At 41.0% G+C, this 21,977-nt stretch overlaps 1 protein-coding gene across 3 annotated transcripts in view; it reads right to left on the bottom strand.

The window, feature by feature from the left end:
• TBL1X (transducin beta like 1 X-linked) overlaps positions 1-21,977 on the bottom strand; it is a 489,223-nt gene that overhangs the window by 124,528 nt on the left and 342,718 nt on the right. For all 3 annotated transcript variants that reach the window (XM_073565980.1, XM_073565981.1, XM_073565979.1), the window contains one exon: positions 17,276-17,383. In XM_073565980.1, the coding sequence (XP_073422081.1) occupies positions 17,276-17,333 (58 nt within the window). In that variant the 5' untranslated portion in view covers positions 17,334-17,383. The remainder of the gene's footprint in view (positions 1-17,275; positions 17,384-21,977) is intronic.

The following is a 21,977-nucleotide window of genomic DNA, read 5'->3' as shown; positions in this document are numbered from 1 at the left end:
CGTCCCGCCGTTCCTAACATTATACTAGCGCCAGGGTCTGGCTAGTGATGGTAGATCAGCAGCAACTCCTTCAGTGCATTCGCCAGCTAGAGGGCCGGTTGGCTACTCTTGAGAGCGTTATTGCAGCGGCAAAGTCTTCGGAGGCTGCTGCACAGGCGATCGCAGAGGCGGTTTCTCGTATGTCCACGTCCTCCCACAGTTACCCGCCTCCCGTTGCCCGATAAATTTTCTGGCGATGGCACCTCCTGTAGGGGTTTCTTCAGCCAGTGCTCTATCCAGCTGGAGTTACTGGCTGCGCGATTCCCTACGGAACGGGCCAAGGTGGGGTTTATTGTTTCCCTTCTGTCGGGCATGGCGTTGGAGTGGGCAACGCCACTATGGGAGCGTGGTGACCCAGAGGTTCGGACCGCTGCTCAGTTTTTAATAGCTATTAAGCAGGTCTTCCTGGGACCACGGGTCACGCACGACACCTCTCTTCAGCTACTTGCTTTGACTCAGGGATCCCTCTCGGTTAGTCAGTATGCCGTTCGTTTTCGGACACTGGCTTCCGAGCTGGAGTGGTCTGACAAAGCCCTCATCCCTGTGTTTTGGAGAGGTTTAGCTGAGCATGTTAAGGATGCTCTTTCTACCAGAGAGGTTCCTGCAAGTCTGGAGGAGCTGATTGCCATTGCCACCCATTTTGATTTCCGTTTCTCGGAGCGCGGGCTGGAGCGTTCTCAATCCAGACGGAAGGTTACTTCGGCTCCCAACCTCTTTGAACCTCTGGAATCACCCGAGCCAGAGTGTTCACTCCCAGAGCCCACGGAGGTGTCTCGCGCCAGCTTCGAGGTGCGTCCGGCACTAAGCTCCATTTGCGGCTGCCACTGTCAGCACTCTGTTCCCCAGGATAACGGGGCTCTGCAATGGTCAAACTCTGTACCGCCGGGCAAGACCTTTGTCCCCCCTCGCCTTCGGCCGAAGGTTCTCGCGTGGGCACACGCGTCCAGGGCGGGTGGTCACTGTGGCTACATGCAGACCAGAAAACTCTTGGCAGGGTCGTATTGGTGGCAGCACAGGGCTCGGGACATTAAAAAATATATTCAGGCATGCGCCTCTTGTGCTCGGGTAAGTCTCCTTAAACAGAGAGTGGAGACGTCCGCTGACACACCGTGGCGTCCCACTTCAACTTATGCTCCGGGCGTTTTGCCGCTCCTGTTGTCTCCCACGTGTCCCTTCTTAAACCAGGCGATCTTGCCGCCTCTGATACCTTCCACGTGTCCTGGTTTTCCGTGTCACCTGCCGGGACATTAGATTTGCCTTCGGACGAGTCTGAGGCCTATGCCTCTGATGGGAGCAGGGTGGTGGATTGGAAGGCTCAGAGAGAAGGGGGCCCTAGGAGGGGGGGGTAATGTTAGGCATCAGGTTTCTGCGTCTGCTCTGAAGGAATCCAGAGCCTCACATTCTGCGGTCTCCTGCTGTCTTTCTACTGCAGAGGAGATTACTTTGCAGCAGACCGCTCCAGAGACTAAGTCCCTCTGTGCTCCTACTGGGCTAACAGGTCACTAACAGGTTCAGCGTTTTGTATGCTACCTGAAGCCTGTGTCACTAACAGGTTCAGTGTTTTATATGTTTTTGTTGCGGCACCTCTGTGTGTGAACAGAGCCCGCTCTGCACACTCCAGGTGAAGTTGAACCCATGTCATAGAATCATAGAATCATAGAATCGTAGAGTTGGAAGGGACCTCCTGGGCCATCTGGTCCAACCCCCTGCTCAAAGCAGGATTCGCTAAATCATCCGTCAGATGTCTGTCCAGCCTCTGTTTGAAGACTTCCATTGAAGGAGAACTCACCACTTCTCATGGCAGCCTGTTCCACTCATTGATCACTCTAACTGTTAAAAAATTTTTTCTAATATCTAATCTGTGTCTCCTCCCATTCAGTTTCATCCCATTGCTTCTAGTCTTTCCTTGTGCAAATGAGAATAAAGTTGATCCTTCTACAATGTGACAGCCCTTTAGATATTTGTAGACAGCTATTAAGTCTCCTCTCAGTCTTCTCTTTTGCAAACTAAACATTCCCAAATCCTGCAACCTTTCCTCATAAGACAGGGTTTGCAGACCGGTCACCATTCTGGTCGCTCTTTTCTGAACTTGCTCCAGTTTGTTGATGTCTTTTTTAAAATGTGGTGCCCAAAACTGGACACAATATTCCAGATGAGGTCTGACCAAAGAGGAGTAGAGGGAAATAATGACTTCACGTGATCTAGACTGTATGCTTCTGTTAATACATCCTAGAATTGCATTTTTTGCTGCTGCATCACACTGTTGACTCATATTCAGTCTGTGATCTATTAGTATACCCAAGTCTTTTTCACATGTGCTGTCACTTAGCCTTATTCCTCCCATTCTATATATGCTTTTTTCATTTTTATTGCCCAGATGTAGTACTTTGCATTTCTCCCTGTTAAAAACCATTCTGTTAGTCGCTGCCCACTTGCATCATACCGCCATATTGCGCCACTGTCATCACTCAGCAGTGGTTGTTACACCTACTGCACGGTGGACCCCGAGCGGTGAACGCACTTTATTATTTATTTTTATTTAGTGCGTTCCGCCGTACCTAACAGGAACATCCTGAAGGATTATTATCATAATGCGGAAACAGTTTTGAGCTTTCAGGTACTTTATGAAAAGCTTTAAACATCTCCTGTACGGTAAATGGAATTTTCATTGCCTAATGAGGTAATTATCTTATGTCACAAAAACAATCCAAAAGTGCATCCAGGCAGTGTTCCCATTATCACAAGTGACATTCTTGCTCCCTATCAGTATAACTTCATTAGCCATTCTATTTCTCATCTCAAATGTCACTATTCCAATATCTCACCATGGCACCATCACGGGTCCTTACTGTTGATGACATAATAAGAAATCTAGGTCTAATTTCTTTCCTTCACAGTGAAGTGTGAAAAAAACAGTTCATCTTGACATTTTAGTGAGATACGGGTTTTCACATTACTCTAATGCTGCATTTTCTGACTTTAAAATCTGTCTATTTTTAAAGCACAAATGCACGTTGTTGTAAGGCACAGCTGTGCTTTCAGAACCATACATGCTTGGCTGCCGAACTACTGTCTGATGAGCAAATTACACTTGTACGGTAAAAGCCATTAAATATAATTTGGAGGATGAAATACAAAACCTGTAACTGTAATAAGGTAGCTTCATCGGTTTATATAACACTGCAGACTACATGGCTAGTTCATCATATCCTCAGAATGGCTTCTTACCAAAAATAAATGGATTGTAGCAAATGGCAAAAACATTTTCTATGCTTCATTTTACTAGATTGGCATCAAGTCTGAATATGAATCAATAAGCGAATCCATTTTAAACAAGCCTAATTTCTCTATGAACTTACCCATAGGGGATTCCACTAGTACGAATCCAGCAAAAAGGTCACAAAGCGGTGTGATGCACGTTATTGATATCAATGAGCTGTGTCATGTCAGAAATGACCATATGGGGTCCAGATAGCTGTGTCACCTTTTGGAGGACCCAGAGGAAAAAGAAGAGCAAAGAGGAGCCAATTGAAGGACCATACCGGGAACAACAGAAGGACATGTATGGGGAGAGTCAAGTAAAGAGTTTTGATTCCCACAAATTTTATTCAGTGCAAATCAAATGTCTCCAAATTAAATAAATCTACCCAAATCCAAATTTTGGAGACTCCCTGAACTCTACCTCCCAATGCTGCAATGCTTTCCTAATGATGTGGTAGACAAGATCCATTAAATAAAAAATGGTGTTGTTCCATTATTCCTGACGTCCTGTGAAAATATTAAACATGCACAAGATTGATGAGCTTTTGATAGGTAATTGGCTTAACTGCAAGATTCTACCCATTGTTTTGTCACACATATGTGCTTCAATTAGAGCCACTGTATATGGTGTTATAGTGTATATTTCTTATATTTTAACCAGAAAACTAGAGAAAACTTTTCACAAAAACTGGTTGTGACACTGATGGGCATGGGCCACGCTTACCCTGTAGGGGCGTGACTAAGCAACTACCTGGGTTTCACTAGAGCTTTTGGTGGTTAGGATAAGCTTGGATGCAGGTAGTGGCCAGGTGTCACTCTAGGGCAGACCCCGGGCCTGCAGCAGCTGAACAGAGTGTCAGAGCAGGTAGGCAAGCTACAAAATGGTGAAACAGAAGCATAGTCAGATGGTCCTCATAGAATCATAGAATGGTAGACTTGGAAGGGACCTCCTGGGTCATCTGGTCAACCCCCTGCTCAAAGCAGGATTCACTAAATCATTCCAGACAGATGTCTGTCCAGCTTCTGTTTGAAGACATTCATTGAACGAGAATTCACCACGTGTCGTGGCAGCCTGTTCCACTCATTGATGACCCTAACTGTTTTAGTACGTGTGCCGACTGGGGGGTGGTTCCTTTCGACTGCGGAACAAACTGGAGACAGATGCAGAAATCTGTTCAATCAGATCCAACTTTATTGGGTGTCCTCTTGACATCCACAGCCAACACGACAGCTGCTGCTCCCAGGCCCGGGTAACCATCACCTCCTCCTACTCTTGTGGGTGTTAACCCTCCGGGTTCCTTCACTGTGGCCGCCATTAGGCACATGGCCACAGCATTTCCCCTGACCGAGTCTGCCTGCTGTAATACTTACTCACTCTTCGGTGTCCAGCTGTCCGGTACCCCAGGCCTCCGCTAGTCACTGCCGTCCTGTCCTGCAGCTGTCCTCTCCAGCCACCCCCCCTCTCCAAATGACCGTCTCTTTCTTCTATCTCTCCTGAGCTTTTCCTTCCTCCGTCCTCTCCTGAGCTCTTCTCGCTTCTCTCCTCCACCTGGGTGTCTGCCCTACCCCTGGGACTCTCCTCCCTTATGTCTTCTTCTTCTGGAAATCCCCTTCCCAGTCTCGTAATTCCGCCCACCATGACTATGCAGTTTCCCTAGCCTAAGGCCTGCTGTTGTGTCCTTTTCTCACTACTCTATGCCCCCATCTTGTGGCCAATAACAGGTACTGCACCATCTTTCACTGATTCTAGCTGTTGTCCCCCACATATACATTCAAGTCAGAACAAAGCATTGTACACATCACCTTTTACATTTTCCCTCTTTATCAGACAGGTCCATAGGTCAGTCCACCCCTACACTGTCAAAATTTTTTTTCTAATATCTAATCTGTCTCCTCCCATTCAGTTTCATCCCATTGCTTCTAATCTTTCCTTGTGCAAATGACAATAAAGATGATCCTTCTACAATGTGACAGCCCTTGAGATATTTGTAGACAGCTATTAAGTCTCCTCTCAGTCTTCTCTTTTGCAAGCTAAACATTCCCAAATCCTGTAACCATTCCTCATAGGACATGGTTTGCAGACCGTGTTGGGGCAGGCAGCACGAGTTTGCTATGCAAGTCGCAGTCAGGAGTGGAGAAATCAGAATAGACGAGTAGCCAAGTCGGGTCGATAACAGAGGAGACTAAACTGAGGTACTCCTTGGCAGGAAACTAGAGACAAATGCAACTAGAACCTAAGCTCAGGCAAAGGTGAGGCGGGAGTAGCTGACTAATATATCCTTTGCTCCGTAAAGGATTGGCTGGGGAAGACAAACCCTGCAGGATACAGCAGGGTTACATTCCTGCAGGATCTGGCTGCATCTCCCTTTAGCCAGGTGGAAACAGTAGGGAAATGCAGCAGAGTTTGGAAGTGCGGCATGAGGACTCAGTGTAGTGGGCTGACACAGGGAGGAGCAAGCGGCAAACACAGCTAGCAGGGCAATGCTGAGAAGGCGTGAGAGTCACTGGAGTGACACTGGTCATATTATCCTATCAGAACTCGGCTTTCATTTCTTAAACTGCTCTGGTCAAATAGTACCTCCTCAGTGACTGATTGCTAAGCTATGCTAATAAATAGTGATTTATGTTATATCAGCCATTTACCAAATAAAATATTGTAGGTTCATTATCGGTTATTATCAGAATTTTTGGTAATAATTCATAAAAGTTTTATTATATAAATTCTTAGTTATATTCTGAGACTGAAATTCTGTCTTGAATCAATATTGCTAGCAGCACATGATCAGCTTCTACATGTAGCAAATAATATTTAAATTCACTGTCTGCAAACCGTACTCTTAAAACTGAGGAGGGATTGAAAGACGTCATAAATCTATAATAAAAAAAATGGTTTAAACTTTTTATTATACAAATGGATAAACGCCAGAGAACCAAATTAAATTTACGCAGGCCCTATTGAGAATGTTCCAAAATGTGTAGTGATTAAAAATTAAAATAGTATAGTAAAGAAAATTAGAAAAAAAAATATCTTGATTACCATACTTTATTGGACAGAATATAAAATTCTGCCTCAAATTTAGGTAATTAAAAAATTGTCAAGATTGAGTTCTGCATTTTCAAGCATTGAAAGCCAGCTGGAAGAGAGTAGAATTTACATGCTAGCATCCTACACTACCCATCTGCAGGACCATTATGTGATCATCATATAGTAATTCTAGGGATGCCAGGGTAACAATGCCAAATAAGCCAGATGCTAGTTGAAGGAATTTATCTTTCCCATCCTGACATCTGGATTTTGAAACTGCCATTCATATGGGAGGAGAAAAATTGGAAAGAGTTTGTATTTTACCAAGCCACTAATCTATCACACTAAGCAATTTGCCTCCTGTTAAAATGTGCAGATATAATAAAGGGACATTAAACCGACGTATATTAGCCAAGATCTTTTACACTGATATTCATGACAAATGAAGTTGGGAATTTTAGTATAATAGTACATGGCAGAAAAATTAATTTCAGATGAAAATTTTGAAAATATTTGTGTGCTGTGTGGAAACCTTTAATAAACGTACTCGTTACGTTTCCTGACTCAGGAGGGCGATTAACAGGTTTTTCAGTAACACTAATTATAAGGGGTCACACTTCTTGTATCTGGCCGTTGTCTTCCTTGGTTACCATTCAATGGTTATGCATATTGGTAAGCAGAAGAGTAAGCATTTGCAATTAATACCGATCCTTGATTCTACATATGGTTCAAAAGTATTTGCTCCTTGCTGAAAATAGCATGGTACGCTGTGTAGAGGGTTATTTATAAGCCTCAGTACAGTTCTTCAGTTTACTTGAGATTCCACAGTACATGAGGGTATTATTGCTAGGTTCATTATTCATGTGCCGTCAATTCTGGGACACCATGAAAACAGTAATATATATATATATATATATATATATATATATATATATATATATATATATACACATACCGGTATATATAACAGGACTATACCTTGGGGGGTAAGCTAAAGGTTTTTCCTGATATTTTGCTTAAATGACTAGAAATCATGGACGTTATACCAATGTTTGCCAATTCTCTTCTATCCTTTCTTTATATATATTTGAGCTGTATGGGAATGTGATCACTGAGGCCAATCACTTGCCCCATCAATGTCTCCTTAAAGAAGTCCTGTCACCAGGTCAAAGGTGATCAGTTTTTGCTCTTATTTTATTCCCACTTCTCCCTTGTGCATTCTGATTTTTTGTTGTTTAAGATCTGTCATACGGTTCCAGAGAAATGAGCCTTTTTACTTAGAGCTAATTTTTTATGGCCTTTACCAATGGATGTTGCTCACGGTAAAATAAGGATATAGACCAACGTACAAGTAAAGGTGACATGCAGCATATCATAAAGACCCTGTAGATAACCTGGAACTCAGGTAAATGTTGTGACCAGATAATTTTATTTTTGTGCATGCAATCCAAAAATAAAGAAACGTTTCGGTCATACAATGACCTTCATTAGTCAGACAGATTGCCATGTGCTCGTCCAGTATAATTAGAAATCCAATTTATTAATCACATCAAAAATTGTTCTGACATAACAATGTATAAAATACACGAATAAAGGATCTGGTAATAGAAGCTGCTTTTGTCCAAAACAAAATATATATAAAGTGCTTATTGCATTCAATAATGATGGGCCAATTATTAAAGCCTCTAAAGTTAGAGGAGGTCACAAACAGGTGCGCAATCTGAATGAAAAGACCACTTTTTCAAGCGCAATTGTGCTTACCCATCTTCAATCAAGCAGGACAAATGCAGCGCCGCCACCGACGCGCGTTTCGCCTCTTTCTCAAGGTGCGGTGATGTTTTGTGTGGTGGGTCAGGTTTAAATACCCTGTCAGCAGGTGCCCATTAGCGGCGCATGTGTCCAGTCCTGCGTCCTGGAAATTACATCACCAACGGCGACCAACATGGTGCCGCGTGTCAGGAGACGTCGCAATGACGTCACTGGCACACAAATGTCACAACAAGGTGCCACCGGCAATACTCCAAAAGACACAGACCGCAGACATGCGCACCAGAGCACAAACCCAGCGGACAAACCCGGATGAGAAGGGGAGAAATGTGAATAGTGACAAATAATAAAACTGTGTATATGATATCAAAATACAGTGCATATCTTATATACCAATGTATATCTATTAATAGTGCCAAAATATAAAATAATGAAAAAGAAAATAAAAAATATGAAATATATAATAAATAACATCGAAAAAGTGTATATTGTGAACATTGTGACATTATCAAAGGTATACATATTAAATATATAAGCAGTGTTTATGAAAAGCATGAATATATTACATCAATTAAGTACCAATATGTGCACAATTATGATGAATAAGAAATAATATATAAAATAATTGTTCCACTTCATCACATCTTGATTCGTCCCAGGAAACATGGATAATGATACCACCAGATCTTCATCACTCAATCATCATGGAGATGCAAAATCCAATCACGAGACCATAATAACATGAAAATACAATACAAAACAAATAAATAACCTAAGTAAAGAAGATTAAAACAACACAAAACACAAGACAATTTATAAAAATGAACTAAAACTCAAATTCTCATTGAGACCTGCTGGTGTCACAGTATCTAGTACCGTGATCCATCGGCATTCCCTCTGAGTTAACGCATGCTTTGAGAATTTGAGTTTTAGTTCATTTTTATAAATTGTCTTGTGTTTTGTGTTTTAATTTTCTTTACTTAGGTTATTTATTTGTTTTGTATTGTATTTTCATGTTAGTATGGTCTCATGATTGGATTTTGCATCTCCATGATGATTGAGTGATGAAGATCTGGTGGTATCATTATCCATGTTTCCAGGGACGAATCAAGATGTGATGAAGTGGAACAATTATTTTATATATTTATTATTTCTTATTCATCATAATTGTGCACATATTGGAACTTAATTGATGTAATATATCCATGCTTTTGATAAACACTGCTTATATATTTAATATGTATACCTTTGATATTGTCACAATGTTCACAATATACACTTTTTCGATGTTATTTATTATATATTTCATATTTTTTATTTTCATTATTTTATATTTTGGCACTATTAATAGATATACATTGGTATATAAGATATGCACTGTATTTTGATATCATAGACACAGGGAATGCAGGGCTTCTGTGTGAACACTGCCACATGCAGATTATTTTTTCTGCACTGGTGTACCACACGGCCAATCCCTGATTGTAGGCTGGCTGATTCATTTGGTATTTATGCACCTGTGCAGCTGCCATTTTACTTGGGTCCGCTGCACCCTGTATTAGTGCAGATGCATTTAGGCCTGTCTGTTTTTTTCCTTTATTTTTGGATTGCCTGCAAATAAAATGATCTGCTCACAACATTTACCTGAGTGCCAAGTTTTCTACAAGATTTACATGGGATAGGATCCTACTTGAGCACCATCCACAAGAATGCCGTAATTACCATTTTTATCATAAAGACGCTAGTATGAGAAGCATGACTACGGCCACACATAAATGCAAAAGTGAATAACTTTATTGAAAAATAGATAAAAACATATAAAAATACAGTACAAGGAATCTATACAACCCTAACCAGACAAAAGTAGAAATGGACAGGGCAGCTAGAGACCCCAAGGCATGGCAAAATGCAGACAGGCATGCATGAGGAAATGACGAGTAGATGAATGAAGTCTGTACAAATAAAAGGAAGGTGAAATATTCAAAGGTGAATGATACCAGTAATAAAAGTAAGGCACAAGTACATATATAGTGGTGCCAGCTAATCAATAAGAATAAATAAAGATAGTAATGCCAGACATCCAACATACAGTATATAAAGTGCTGACTCCAGTCACTCCACTTTATGTATGTTGGATGTCTAGAATTACTATCTTCATTTATTCTTATTGATTAGCTAGCACCACTATATATATATACTTGTACCATATTACTTACTTCTTACTTATACCTCATTATTATTACTGGTATCATTCACGTTTGATTATTGTGCCTTCTTTTTATGTATTTTTGTATTAATGTGTGGTCTTAAGGGCCTGTCACACTAAGCGATATCGCTAGCAATATTGCTATAACGTCACTGTTTTTTGTGAAGTTATAGCGATATTGCTAGCGATATTGCTATGTCTGATACTTACCTCAGACCGCTCCCCCGCTGGAAATCGCTGATCGCGCGAGAACGGCCTGGACCGCTTCTCGTCGTCAGCTTCCTGCTGGGCTTCCTGTGGCGCCGACGAGTGACACGTGGACGCGGGCGGGATGACGTCAGGATCGCCTCGTCTGACAGGTAAGTAGCGACCGCTGACCGCTGCTATGTCGTTGGTGAGATCTGCCTGTGTGGCAGCTCACTAGCGACCACTTAGCGATGCAGCAGCGATCCTGACCGCGTCATATCGCTGGTCGGGATCGCTGGTGCATCGTTAAGTGTGACAGTACCCTTAGTCATGCTTCTCATGTTAGGGTCTTCACAGTGTAATTATGCAAAGCAACCTGAAGACATGGCTCTCTGCATACAAACCTGAAGACAATACTGCGCCTTTTCTGTAACGGGGCTTGCGGCACCTTGTCTTTCCCCTCCTTGGGTTGGGTTGATGTTACAGACCCTGCGACCGTAATGGTTATCCCCATGCTGTCACCTGTGACATTATGTACAATATGGCAACACATTTCAACACCGAAACCAACAAATGTTAACAAAGGCAAGGCATAGTAGAAAATTGCTGCCCCTACGCACTACATTCTCTTCCCCAGAGATGACATAATACACCAAGTGACATATTGGCATATGCCGAAACATCTGTAAATGTCGCTTGTAGAGGCCAAGTCCCAAGCAGTTTTATTGCTCAAGTTTATGTATTTACCTGCAGTTTAATATCTCCTTTCTGTGTCCTTGGAAGAAGTGGTTTACATAAAACAGGACTCCCGTATTGCAGCCATGAACACAATACATGAGGCGGAATAATAAGCTTTTGTTCTCCACACTTATATTTAAATTATGCCCATGCCCACCAAGCTTACTTGTCTTAGAAATGATTAGAAAGGTCAAGGAAATATTTTATTGACCTCAGCAGCAGATCTCATTGGTTGGTTGCAAACTGAATACATTCTGCACAATAAGAACATATTTTTTACTTTTAGAGCAGAGTTCAAACCAAGTATCAGTGGAACAACAATATTTGAATTCTTCTCGTTTCTCAGCCGCCCTGCTGCTACACAGCTGAGGCCTATTTGTAATGTTCCAGAAACGCTTCATTGTTCTCAATCCTGTTCTTCTCCGCCGTGTTATCATATAAATAGCACACAGTTTTTAAAGAGGCACAAGGCATAAGGGACATGATAAATAGACGGAGATGTGTGTACAGTTGAATTCTCAAAAATATTCAATTTAATATTAATGTAAATATTCAAGTATTATTTTATTATTTTCTGATACCAAGACATATGGTCTTAGAAAGAACCTGTCTTCTGGATTTTATACCCTATATTAATGGCTTGTATCTACAGGTGCTTTAATGCTGAGTAAATTGCTTACCTTTCTTGGAGAAATCCGTTTTGCTGTTTTAGAGAAATCCATGCTACTAATATGCAAGTGCAGTGGGTGAGCGCTGCACTTACTGCTCTCCTGCTTTTCCATCTTTTCCCGGGCTGATACCCGTCTCCTGTCTATGACTGATAGGTCACTGAAACATGGATGGGAGGTGTTGGGGCATTATTCAGTATATGGGGCATTATACTGTGTGGGGGAACAGTGGGGGCACTATCATATGTGTAGGGGTTGTGGGTGGGGTTGCCAACCTTGTTTTTCCTTTATTCTGGACATCTAAAAAATTATGGCATGGACAACTTTTTTTTATGGACATCTTAGAAAACCATAATAAGCCGTTAAAACTTTGTGTTACATGCCTAAAGCCAATAATTCTGATGTAAAGACATTGCTGAGCTGCATTCACTGTAAACTGTAAAAGGAAGATAAATGCAGTCATATTAATCTGTATTATTATTATTATTATTATTATTATTATTAATAAATTACACATTTCTCCAGCTTAAAAAAAAAATCATGGACGTAACAAAAAAATTTTAAGGACGGGGTGCAAAGTGCCATATCTTTACGGACTATCCAGGAATTTCTGGGCAATTGGCAACCTTGGATGTGTGGGCATTATACTGTTTTGGGGCCTATGGGGGCCATCATGCTGTGTATGTACTTGTACTGTATGTTATGGTATTATGAAAGCTGATCTTTGATTGGTATGAGCAACACTGACAGTTTTTCTTTTTGAATGCAATTGCACTGCGTGGTGTACAGCATTAAATGGCCACCAACTGGCAATGTGCTTGATGATGGGCGGTCGTTTAATACCCTGTTATACGGTTGTATCCAGCTTCCAACGCACACTGAACGAATCTGTAATAAATCATTCAGTACACATAGACTGCCACTGTTTACACAGGACGATGCGCTGCCGAAAAGATTATCTTTTGCGTTGTCCAAACTGAGCGTTCACAATCATCGTTCAGTGTGACTGCACCTTATGACAGTTTTAATAACTGATTCCGTCTTTCTACAAGAAAAACTGACTGTTGCCTATAGCAACCAACTCAAGGCCCGATCTACAGATTGGTGTGATAAGGCCTGGATCACACTTCCGTTTTTTAAATCCGTCCAAATCCGTAGTTTTCCATTAAAAACAGATCCGACATGTTTTTGGCGGATCCGTTTTTTTCCCCATAGACTTGCATTAGCGGCTACCGCGGATCCGTAAAAAAAACGGATCCAAACGGATCCGTTAGCATCCGTTAGCGGCAAAAAACGGAAACGGATCCGTTTGGCGGACACAAAAAACGGATGTATGAAACAGGGCTAACCAAATAGATTACTAAAATGTGTTTCACTGTTACTGATCATGTGGCCACGCAGCTAAGGTATCATTCAGACATGCATTTTTTTCTTGTTCGTTATTGAAAAAAAACAATTTTCACTAGTACTTGATCAGTGTGTCTGGCTGTACCATCATGGATTCCCCGAAATGGATGCCATCCATGTGCTTGTATGGATAAATTCATAGCATATATCAAATCACCTATTTTCAACCTAAAAAAATGATGATTTTTCACCTCTATTTCCACCTGCATGGCATCTGTAAGGCTCTGATTTATATGTATGCAAATAAAAAAAATTTATAAAACCAAAAACAGTTTGCTGTGTTATTAATAGCAATGGAATAGTAAAAATAGGCTGCAATACGGTTGATATGTATGGGACCTGATTTTTTTTCACACACATTGACTTGAATAGGCGTGCATTAGGTGAAATACAAGAGAGTAGTACATGCTGCGCTTTTTTTCACATGAATAATTGGTGTAAAAAATGGTCATCTGAACAGCCTAATTAAATAAGGTTGGTCATCAAAGTAAATGTTTCAGTTTGTTAAATAAGAGGCTTGAAAATAAGCTATTTAGGAGGCGTGGTTTGTGGGGGAAGGGAGCAGATGTGCTTCTCAGGAGCTCCTGCAACTTCCCCTAAATAAGCGGCTAAAAGCATACTGAAGTGGACTAAAAGAATATGCCTGGAATGGAAAATATAGATTGCTGTGGATTACACAAGAAAAAAGCCTTTGATGGAGCAGAGAAAGGGGTCTGCAAAAGTTGCTGACTCATCCACACTACCTGCAGGGAGGAAGAAGGTGAATACAGCAAGGCCTGGGACAGAGAAGAGGAATGGAGTGACATCGGCGAGGAAGTCTGTCACAGCATCCCCGACCTCTAGGAGCATGATGCCAGGACCAAGGAGCAGCATGAAGCCACCTCCACTGAATGTTCATGCCGGGAGGAGACGCAGTGGGGAAGCAGAGCTAGCTGTACAGCGGAGGAGCGCGGCGGGGAGGCCTGTTGCGGCTCCCAGAAGCAGAAGGAGCGAGCATGGTGAGCAGAAAGAGGAGGCCATGACCTCCTCACATGCTGACAACATTGGGGAGAGAAGCCGCGGTTTCTCTGTGACAGCCCACACGGAGAAGACTGTGAAGATTGAGCTGGGGAGCAGCGGGGTGGCACCAGCAGAGTCAAACTAAGCCGTGAGGAGAAACCACAGCGATGCAGAGTGGGCAGCACAGTGGAGGAGCACACCAGGTCAGGATGCCGGGACACAGCTAATGTCAATGGGAAGAGGCGGTGAGGACCCTGTGACAGCGGCAGCAGCAGTTCATGGGCTATCTGTGGAGGTGAGACTGGCACCTGCTGCGGCTCCTGTAACAGCGGCCAAAACTCTGAAGAAGTGTGAAGGAGCCGCGGCGGGACCAGTTGCTAAGAGGGCAGACGCGGCTGGAGAAACCCGGCGGGGACCTGGCAGCAGTAACGGAGGTGAAGCCGGCTCCTGTCAAAGCCCCGGTGCCAATTACCAGCGTTGTGAGGAGGCGTCAGGAGGCCGAGGCAGGAATGGATGATGAGACGCAGAAGAGGAGATCTGGCGGTGATTTAGTCATATCGGCGACGTCTGCCTGCTGAAACCTCTACATCCACACCACAGAGAGCTGCAGGAAAGGTTCTGCGTTCTGAGGCACCAGAGTTTATACCCAGATCAGTCTGTAGTGGAGGGGACTGGGTTCAGAAGTGGCAACTGAAGCTTAAAGGGAGCGATGAGCATGGAGTTATCCCTATATCTGCAGTTTTGCAGGATCATATCCCTGCACTCACAGACCTACAATCCCCTCTTGATGCTGGGGAACATGCTACTGGACTCAGGCTGAATAATGGGGGTAAAGAGTTATATGAACATAATATTCATAAAGGGGTTACAAATGGATGCATGTTTCCCAGTCCCTCTACTCTTATCCCTAAATTTAAAGGGGAAATGCACCAGAACAATGTAGAGGGATCATGGATGAAAGGTGCTAATCATCTTTATAATGATGGTGGTCTGGAGTCTTTTGGGTAATCCTATAATGATAAAGATAACAAAGGAGATCGAATGGGACACTCAGATAAAAATGGCTTGTCAAATGATTTTGACAGTTTTTGTTCGGAGGGATTTATTACGGAGGCTGATTTATATGATGAACTTGGGAGCGATTCTCTCAGTGATCAAGCATGAGATGAACCTCTATCATCAAGCTCTTCTTCAGAGGGGGAAGTAAAAGTGAGATAAATACATTATTACTAGATGCCATACCCGCCTCGGATGACTACCCTACTGAAGGTTTTATGGTCAGTTTGTGCAAAGCTTTTTTGGACTCACTGAACGGAAATCCATTTACGATACAAAATAAATCTAAAGCATCTGAAGTTTTTGTGAAAGACCTCTTCAGAGATACCCTGATGCATTTAACCGACGACTCCTATCCGAATTCTACGAAGGATTACGGTAACTCCACAAAAGATCAAAAAATACCCGAATATCTTAGAAATCACAAGATTTTAGATTCAAGTCAGCTGCAGATCCTTCCTACATTTTCAGATTCCCTGGATAAATTACAAAAAGACATTACTTCTCTCAAAATTAATATGGCCAACTTTGAAGACTTTAGAAGAAAAAATAATGTGAAGATCAGAGGGATTCCTGAGTCAATTCAGGTTCCCCAACTGAAGGGCTACATATTTTTCAATGGTCTCTCATTTGTTCCCTGACATCAATGGGAAGTGTCTGATTGAAAGGGTTTTTAGTAGGATTCACAGGCCGTCCGCTCTCCCTCATGATTTAGCAAGAGACACTATGCTGTCTTTTTACCCCAATTGGCTGAGAAACACGTTGCTGGGTATCTCCAAAGATCCAAGATTCCTGTCTTCAAAATATAGTCATCTGATTTTCCTCAAGGATCTTTCAAAGGACACTTTACAGAAAATAAGCATTTTCCCATACTACTTGTGAACTCCGACGCGCAGAGATTCCTTACACCTGGACTCAATCCTCCACTCTTCAGGTGAAATACGCATCGAGATTGGTTCCTATCTCTACCCCGGATGAGGGGAATGAATTTCTTGAATGCATTGGAATATTGTCCTCCAAGGCTTCTCCCGGACATTCTTCCACTTTGAAATCGGATCTTCGTCTCGGCTGAAGGAACTATATAACTGTTGTTGTTAGTTACTCTTTTTTTGTATCAAACGGCTGAAAATAAATTTTTTCCATCCTTTTATTTTTTTTTTTTTTTTGTAAGGAACCGAATTTCAATTCTGATTCATTTGATGTTGAGTAATCTAGATTATATATAAAACAGTCTGAAGAAATATTTCCACTTTACAGTTTTTGACTTGAACCAATTTTTTTGGCCTCCACTCAGTCTTAGGGACATCACAGTATGTTTTGGACAGGACAGGCTTTCATATTTTTATAACTTACTTGGGTACTTCATTTTTTTTTAAGTATTAGGAGCATAATAAGTGCATTGATCTTTTTTTTTAAGCTATCGCAATTGTGCAAACTTTATAGCACAATATGTGTACTGATTTTTCTTACCGCTATTATATAAGTGTAATGATCTTTGCATTTATCATTGTCTTTTAACTTTTTTCTCGCTACAGGTTTGTATTTAAGCAACAATTGATTTGTATATTATTGATATTATATAATATTTTGCTTTGGAACTACTGCATTGTATGTACAATTTGTATGTTTGCCAGTCTATTTCCTCACTTTGTGGGGATATCCTTGTCTTTACAGGGATTTGTTCTCACTACCCTAATTCCCTTGTTTTTGTTCTGTACCCTATTCCCCCTCCCTCATAAAAATTTTAAAATTAATAATAAATAAGCTATTTAAAAAAGTGAATTTTGTTAGGAATGTTTCATTGTAGAATAATTAAGTTTAAGTAAACAATAATTTTTCAAAAATGTTACTAAAATTTGAACGCATTATGACCATTGTAAGTGGGCCTAAAAAGTTCCCAAAAGGGAAGAAAGAAAATATTACCTGACTCTTGAAGATAGCGATACACCAAGAAATTCACCTCGTCACTGGTTATGCTCATCTTAGCCCCACCACAGAGCGATGAGGTCTACAGGAAGTGAGATTCCCGCTCTGTAAAGAAAAGAAAAATATATCAGATTTTTATACAAATAACGTGGATTTTAGCTGTATTCAAATGCATTAAAAAAAACTGAGCCATACATGGTGGAAATGTAGATTAGAAATTTGGCATTTCTTGTAAAAACATATACTGCGACCTTTATGCTTAGATGTATGTAGAACAAAAAACATTATTGGTCAGATTTACCATAAGTAGTGAAAACTTAAAGTGTAGAAATTTATCATATTTTTCTTCCCAAAGGGTTTCTTAACAATGAGAACAAAAAAAAATCTGAATTATTGCTAAGAGCATGTTGTGTATAGCAGGCTTGGACAGTTGACATCATCGCTCACATTGGCACGCGGCTAGTGTCATAGTGGGGGTTGCTAATGAACATAGACAGGTAAGTATTATACCGATCGCCTAGTAATAATACCAGCTCTATTGTTTAGTTTAAGCAAATAATGACCCCCTGCTTGCCCACTTTGGAAGGTAATATTGCCTCCTTAGTCCCCTCTGTAAAAAGTAACGGCACCTCGCATACCTCTTTCAAAATTTGTGCTGTCCCTTACAAAAAATAAAGTGTATACTCACCTTATCCAACTGACTGAATCATCTTCTCATTGGCACACAGAATGAGCTGACACTGGTAGCTCAACGCAGTGGTGTCATGGCACCACCTGTGCCTAGATGCTGGCATCTTGTAGGCTGTAGGCCTACAGAGCAGGGTTTATGGTATGTCTCCTGACTCTATCACAGGATCTAGCAATATTGCCATAATTTTGATGTCAATAAAGTTCATAGTGGCGTTCGCCCCAGAGATCAGGATCACCCGGCCACCAGCAATATCACTGCAACTTTGTTTGTTTTCAAGTGTTACTCACTTAAGAATTTTGCAATTTTGGCAAACTCTTACCCGGTGCTATAGCTTACCTGGTTCTATACCACTGCTTGTAGTGATTAATATGTCGGTACATTGATGACATCACTGAAACCCCATGTGTTTACAAGGGATGCCAATTACAGGGGGTGTTATGTTCAAAAAAAAAAATTCTTGGTAAATACTTGGCAAAATGTCTCTTTTCCTCTAAGCCCCTTTAAAATCAAATTTTTGCAATGAAATATGACTTATATTAAAATCCCTAAATCTCCTAGCAGAATTCCTATGTAATTGTGACAAACAGTTACTGTGTATTACTCCTAAATAACACAGCAGGGAATATTCTATCTCTTCCACTTCTCCTGTTCTTGCAGCTGTCTGCATTATCATTTAGGAGTGAGCACATTGTTATATTTAAATACTTCAATTCATTTATTTCCCCCGAGGAATGGAATTAACATGTAAAATGAATTAATTTCTGATGGAACATTTTACAATACAAATGCAAAGCTTTTAATCAGTTAATAACAGGTAAAAAAAGGAACTGTATTCATGATATTAAACCAGGGTTCTGCTCATTATGGAGCCTGGCAATGAAAAAGGCTCTTCAAATAGGCTAAAGTAGACAAAAACATCAATAGATGAGCAGCGAACCAAAGTCTCCATGGAGAAGTACATTACAGCTGTCACAGCAACCAGATATGTGCGCCGCTGATGAATAGGACAAACAACTCTCGGAAAAAATGTATCCGCTGATATCTCAATAGAAATGCATTTCAACATGTCTTTAAAGCAGACCATCTTTCACCTACCAGGGGGCAACAATTTACTACATAAATGATGAAGGTGATCATATATTAACCACATAGCTTATCTAGATGGGTTAGTAATACAATGGGGTTTACTACAGGGTTTTTCAGCATTTGACCATCCAATTTTATTAGAAGGTTCCACTGAAAATAAACTGAACGCACATTTTCCCACTATTGGGACCCCCAGAAATTTGCTTATGAATACTAATGCAAGTATTAGGTTTAGCTGCATCGTCACCACAGGAGAAATTTTGTATTACACATTGTCTATAAAAGAAGCAATCCTCCCATCAAAATTTTTATCTTCTTAGTATGCAGTGGGTGCGGAAAATATTCAGACCCCTTTAAATTTTTCACTCTTTGTTTCATTGCAGCCATTTGGTAAATTCAAAAAAGTTCATTTTTTTCTCATTAATGTACACTATGCACTCCATCTTGACTGAAAAGAACAGAAATGTAAAATTTTTTGCAAATTTATTAAAAAAAAACCCTGAAAAATCACATGGTCATAAGTATTCAGACCCTTTGCTCAGTATTGAGTAGAAGCACCCTTTTGAGCTAGTACAGCCATGAGTCTTCTTGCTAATGATGCAACAATTTTTTCACACCTGGATTTGGGGATCCTCTGCTAATTTCCTTGCAGATCCTCTCCAGTTCTGTCAGGTTGGATGGTGAATGTTGGATGACAGCCATTTTCAGGTCTCTCCAGAGATGCTCAATTGGGTTTAGATCAGGGCTCTGGCTGGGCCAATCAGTGGTCACAGAGTTATTCGGAAGCCACTCCTTTGTTATTTTAGATGTGTGCTTCGGGTCATTGTTTTGTTGGAAGGTGAACCTTCGGCCAAGTTTGAGGTCCAGAGCAGTCATCATATTATGCAGCACTGTGTACTTACAATTGCTCATTTTGCCTTTCTACCCAGCTAATACTTCTCTTTTCCATTAGGTCTATAACATCACGTGATTAAAAACGGACTCACTAAATCAAACTAAGCTCAATGTAGAAACTGTAGAAACAGGAAGGTTCTTTTCCCTGCATAAGTCATCATTAGAACTACAATGAAAGTATTAGGTCCATGAATTCTGCACAATTCTTAGCATTTTTGCTTACAGAAATTAATAAAAGTCAGTATCAAATAAAATTTGGTAGGAGGGCATCTTGGCCAGTCACACTGTGCCTTAAATAAGAATATTTTTGGGAGTACGTACACTACCTTGTAAAAGTTTAGGGTCACTTAGAAATTTCCTTATTTTTGAAAGAAAAGCACAGTTATTTTTCCAATGAAGCTAACATTAAATGATTCAGAAATACACTCTATACATTGTTAATGTGGTAAATGACTATTCTAGCTGCAAACTGGTTTGTGATGCAATATCTTCATAGGTGTATAGAGGCCCATTTCCAACAACCATCACTCCAGTGTTCTTATGGTACTTTGTGTTTGCTAACTGTGTAAGAAGGCTAATGGATGGTTAGAATTCCCTTGAAAACCCTTGTGCAAGTATATTAGCACAGCTGAAAACAGTTTGGCTGATTAGAGAAGCTATAAACCTGACCTTCCTTTGAGCTAGTTGAGAATCTGGAGTATTACATTTGTTGTTTCCATTAAACTCTCAAAATAGCCAGAAAAAAAGAACTTTCATATGAAAGTCTATTCTTGTTCTTAGAATGAAGTCTATTCCATGCGAGAAATTGCCAAAAAACTAAAGATTTCCTACAACGGTGTGTACTACTCCCTTCAGAGGAGAGCACAAACAGGCTCTAACCAGAGTAGAAAGAGAAGTGGGAGGCCCCACTGCACAACTGAGCAACAAGACAAGTACATTAGAGTCTGTAGTTTGAGAAATCGACGCCTCACAGGTCCTCAACTGGTAGCTTCATGAAATAGTACACGCAAAACGCCAGTGTCAACATCTACAGTGAAGAGGTGACTCCGAGATGATGGCCTTCAGGGCACAGTGGCAAAGATAAAGCCATATCTGAGACTGGCTAATAAAAGGAAAAGATTAATATGGGCAAAAGAACACAGACATTGGACAGAGGAAGATTGGAAAAACGTGTTATGGACAGACAAATCCAAGTTTGAGGTGTTTGGATCACACAGAACATTTGTGAGATGCAGAACAACTGAAAAGATGCTGGAAAAGTGCCTGACGCCATCTGTCAAGCATGGTGGAGGTAATGTGATGGTCTGGGGTTGCTTTGGTGCTGGTAAAGTGGGAGATTTGTATAAGGTAAAAAGGATTTTGAATAAGGAAGGCTATCACTCCATTTTGCAATGCCATACCATACCCTGTGGACAGCGCTTGATTGGAGCCAATTTCATCCTACAACAGGACAATGACCTAAAGCGCACCTCTAAATTATGCAAGAACTATTTAGGGAAGAAGCAGGCAGCTGGTATTCTATCTGTAATGGAGTGGCCAGCACAGTCACCAGATCTCAATCCCATTGAGCTGTTGTGGGAGCAGCTTGACCGTATGGTAACAAAAAGTGCCCATCAAGCCAAACCAACTTGTGGGAGGGGCGTTTGGAAGCATGGGGTGAAATTTCTCCAGATTACCTCAGCAAATTAACTGCTAGAATGCCAAAGGTCTGCAATGCTGTAATTTCCGCAAAGGGAGCATTCTTTGACGAAAGCAAATTTTTAAGGAGTAAATTATTATTTCAAATAAAAATCTTTTTTCCGAACCTTGTCAATGTCTGGAATAGATTCTCCATTCATTTGGCACCTCATTTGATTAATGAAAGTATGAGTTTTCATGGAAAGCACAAAATTGTCTGGGTGACCCCAAAATTTGGAACGGTAGTGTATCTCCATTTTTTTTAGCTCAGATTCTGGAGTTTATAGAGATATCAAGGTGGGAATTAGGTTATATCTGGTGTCAACTCATTTTGGTTTTGCTTCCCATGAC

This window comes from Dendrobates tinctorius, unplaced genomic scaffold, assembly GCF_039654945.1.
Source record: "Dendrobates tinctorius isolate UK_male_01 unplaced genomic scaffold, ASM3965494v1 ptg000016l, whole genome shotgun sequence".
Lineage (NCBI taxonomy): Eukaryota > Metazoa > Chordata > Amphibia > Anura > Dendrobatidae > Dendrobates > Dendrobates tinctorius.
Note: the sequence above shows the minus strand (reverse complement) of the source record. Positions and strands in the feature narration are given on the sequence as shown.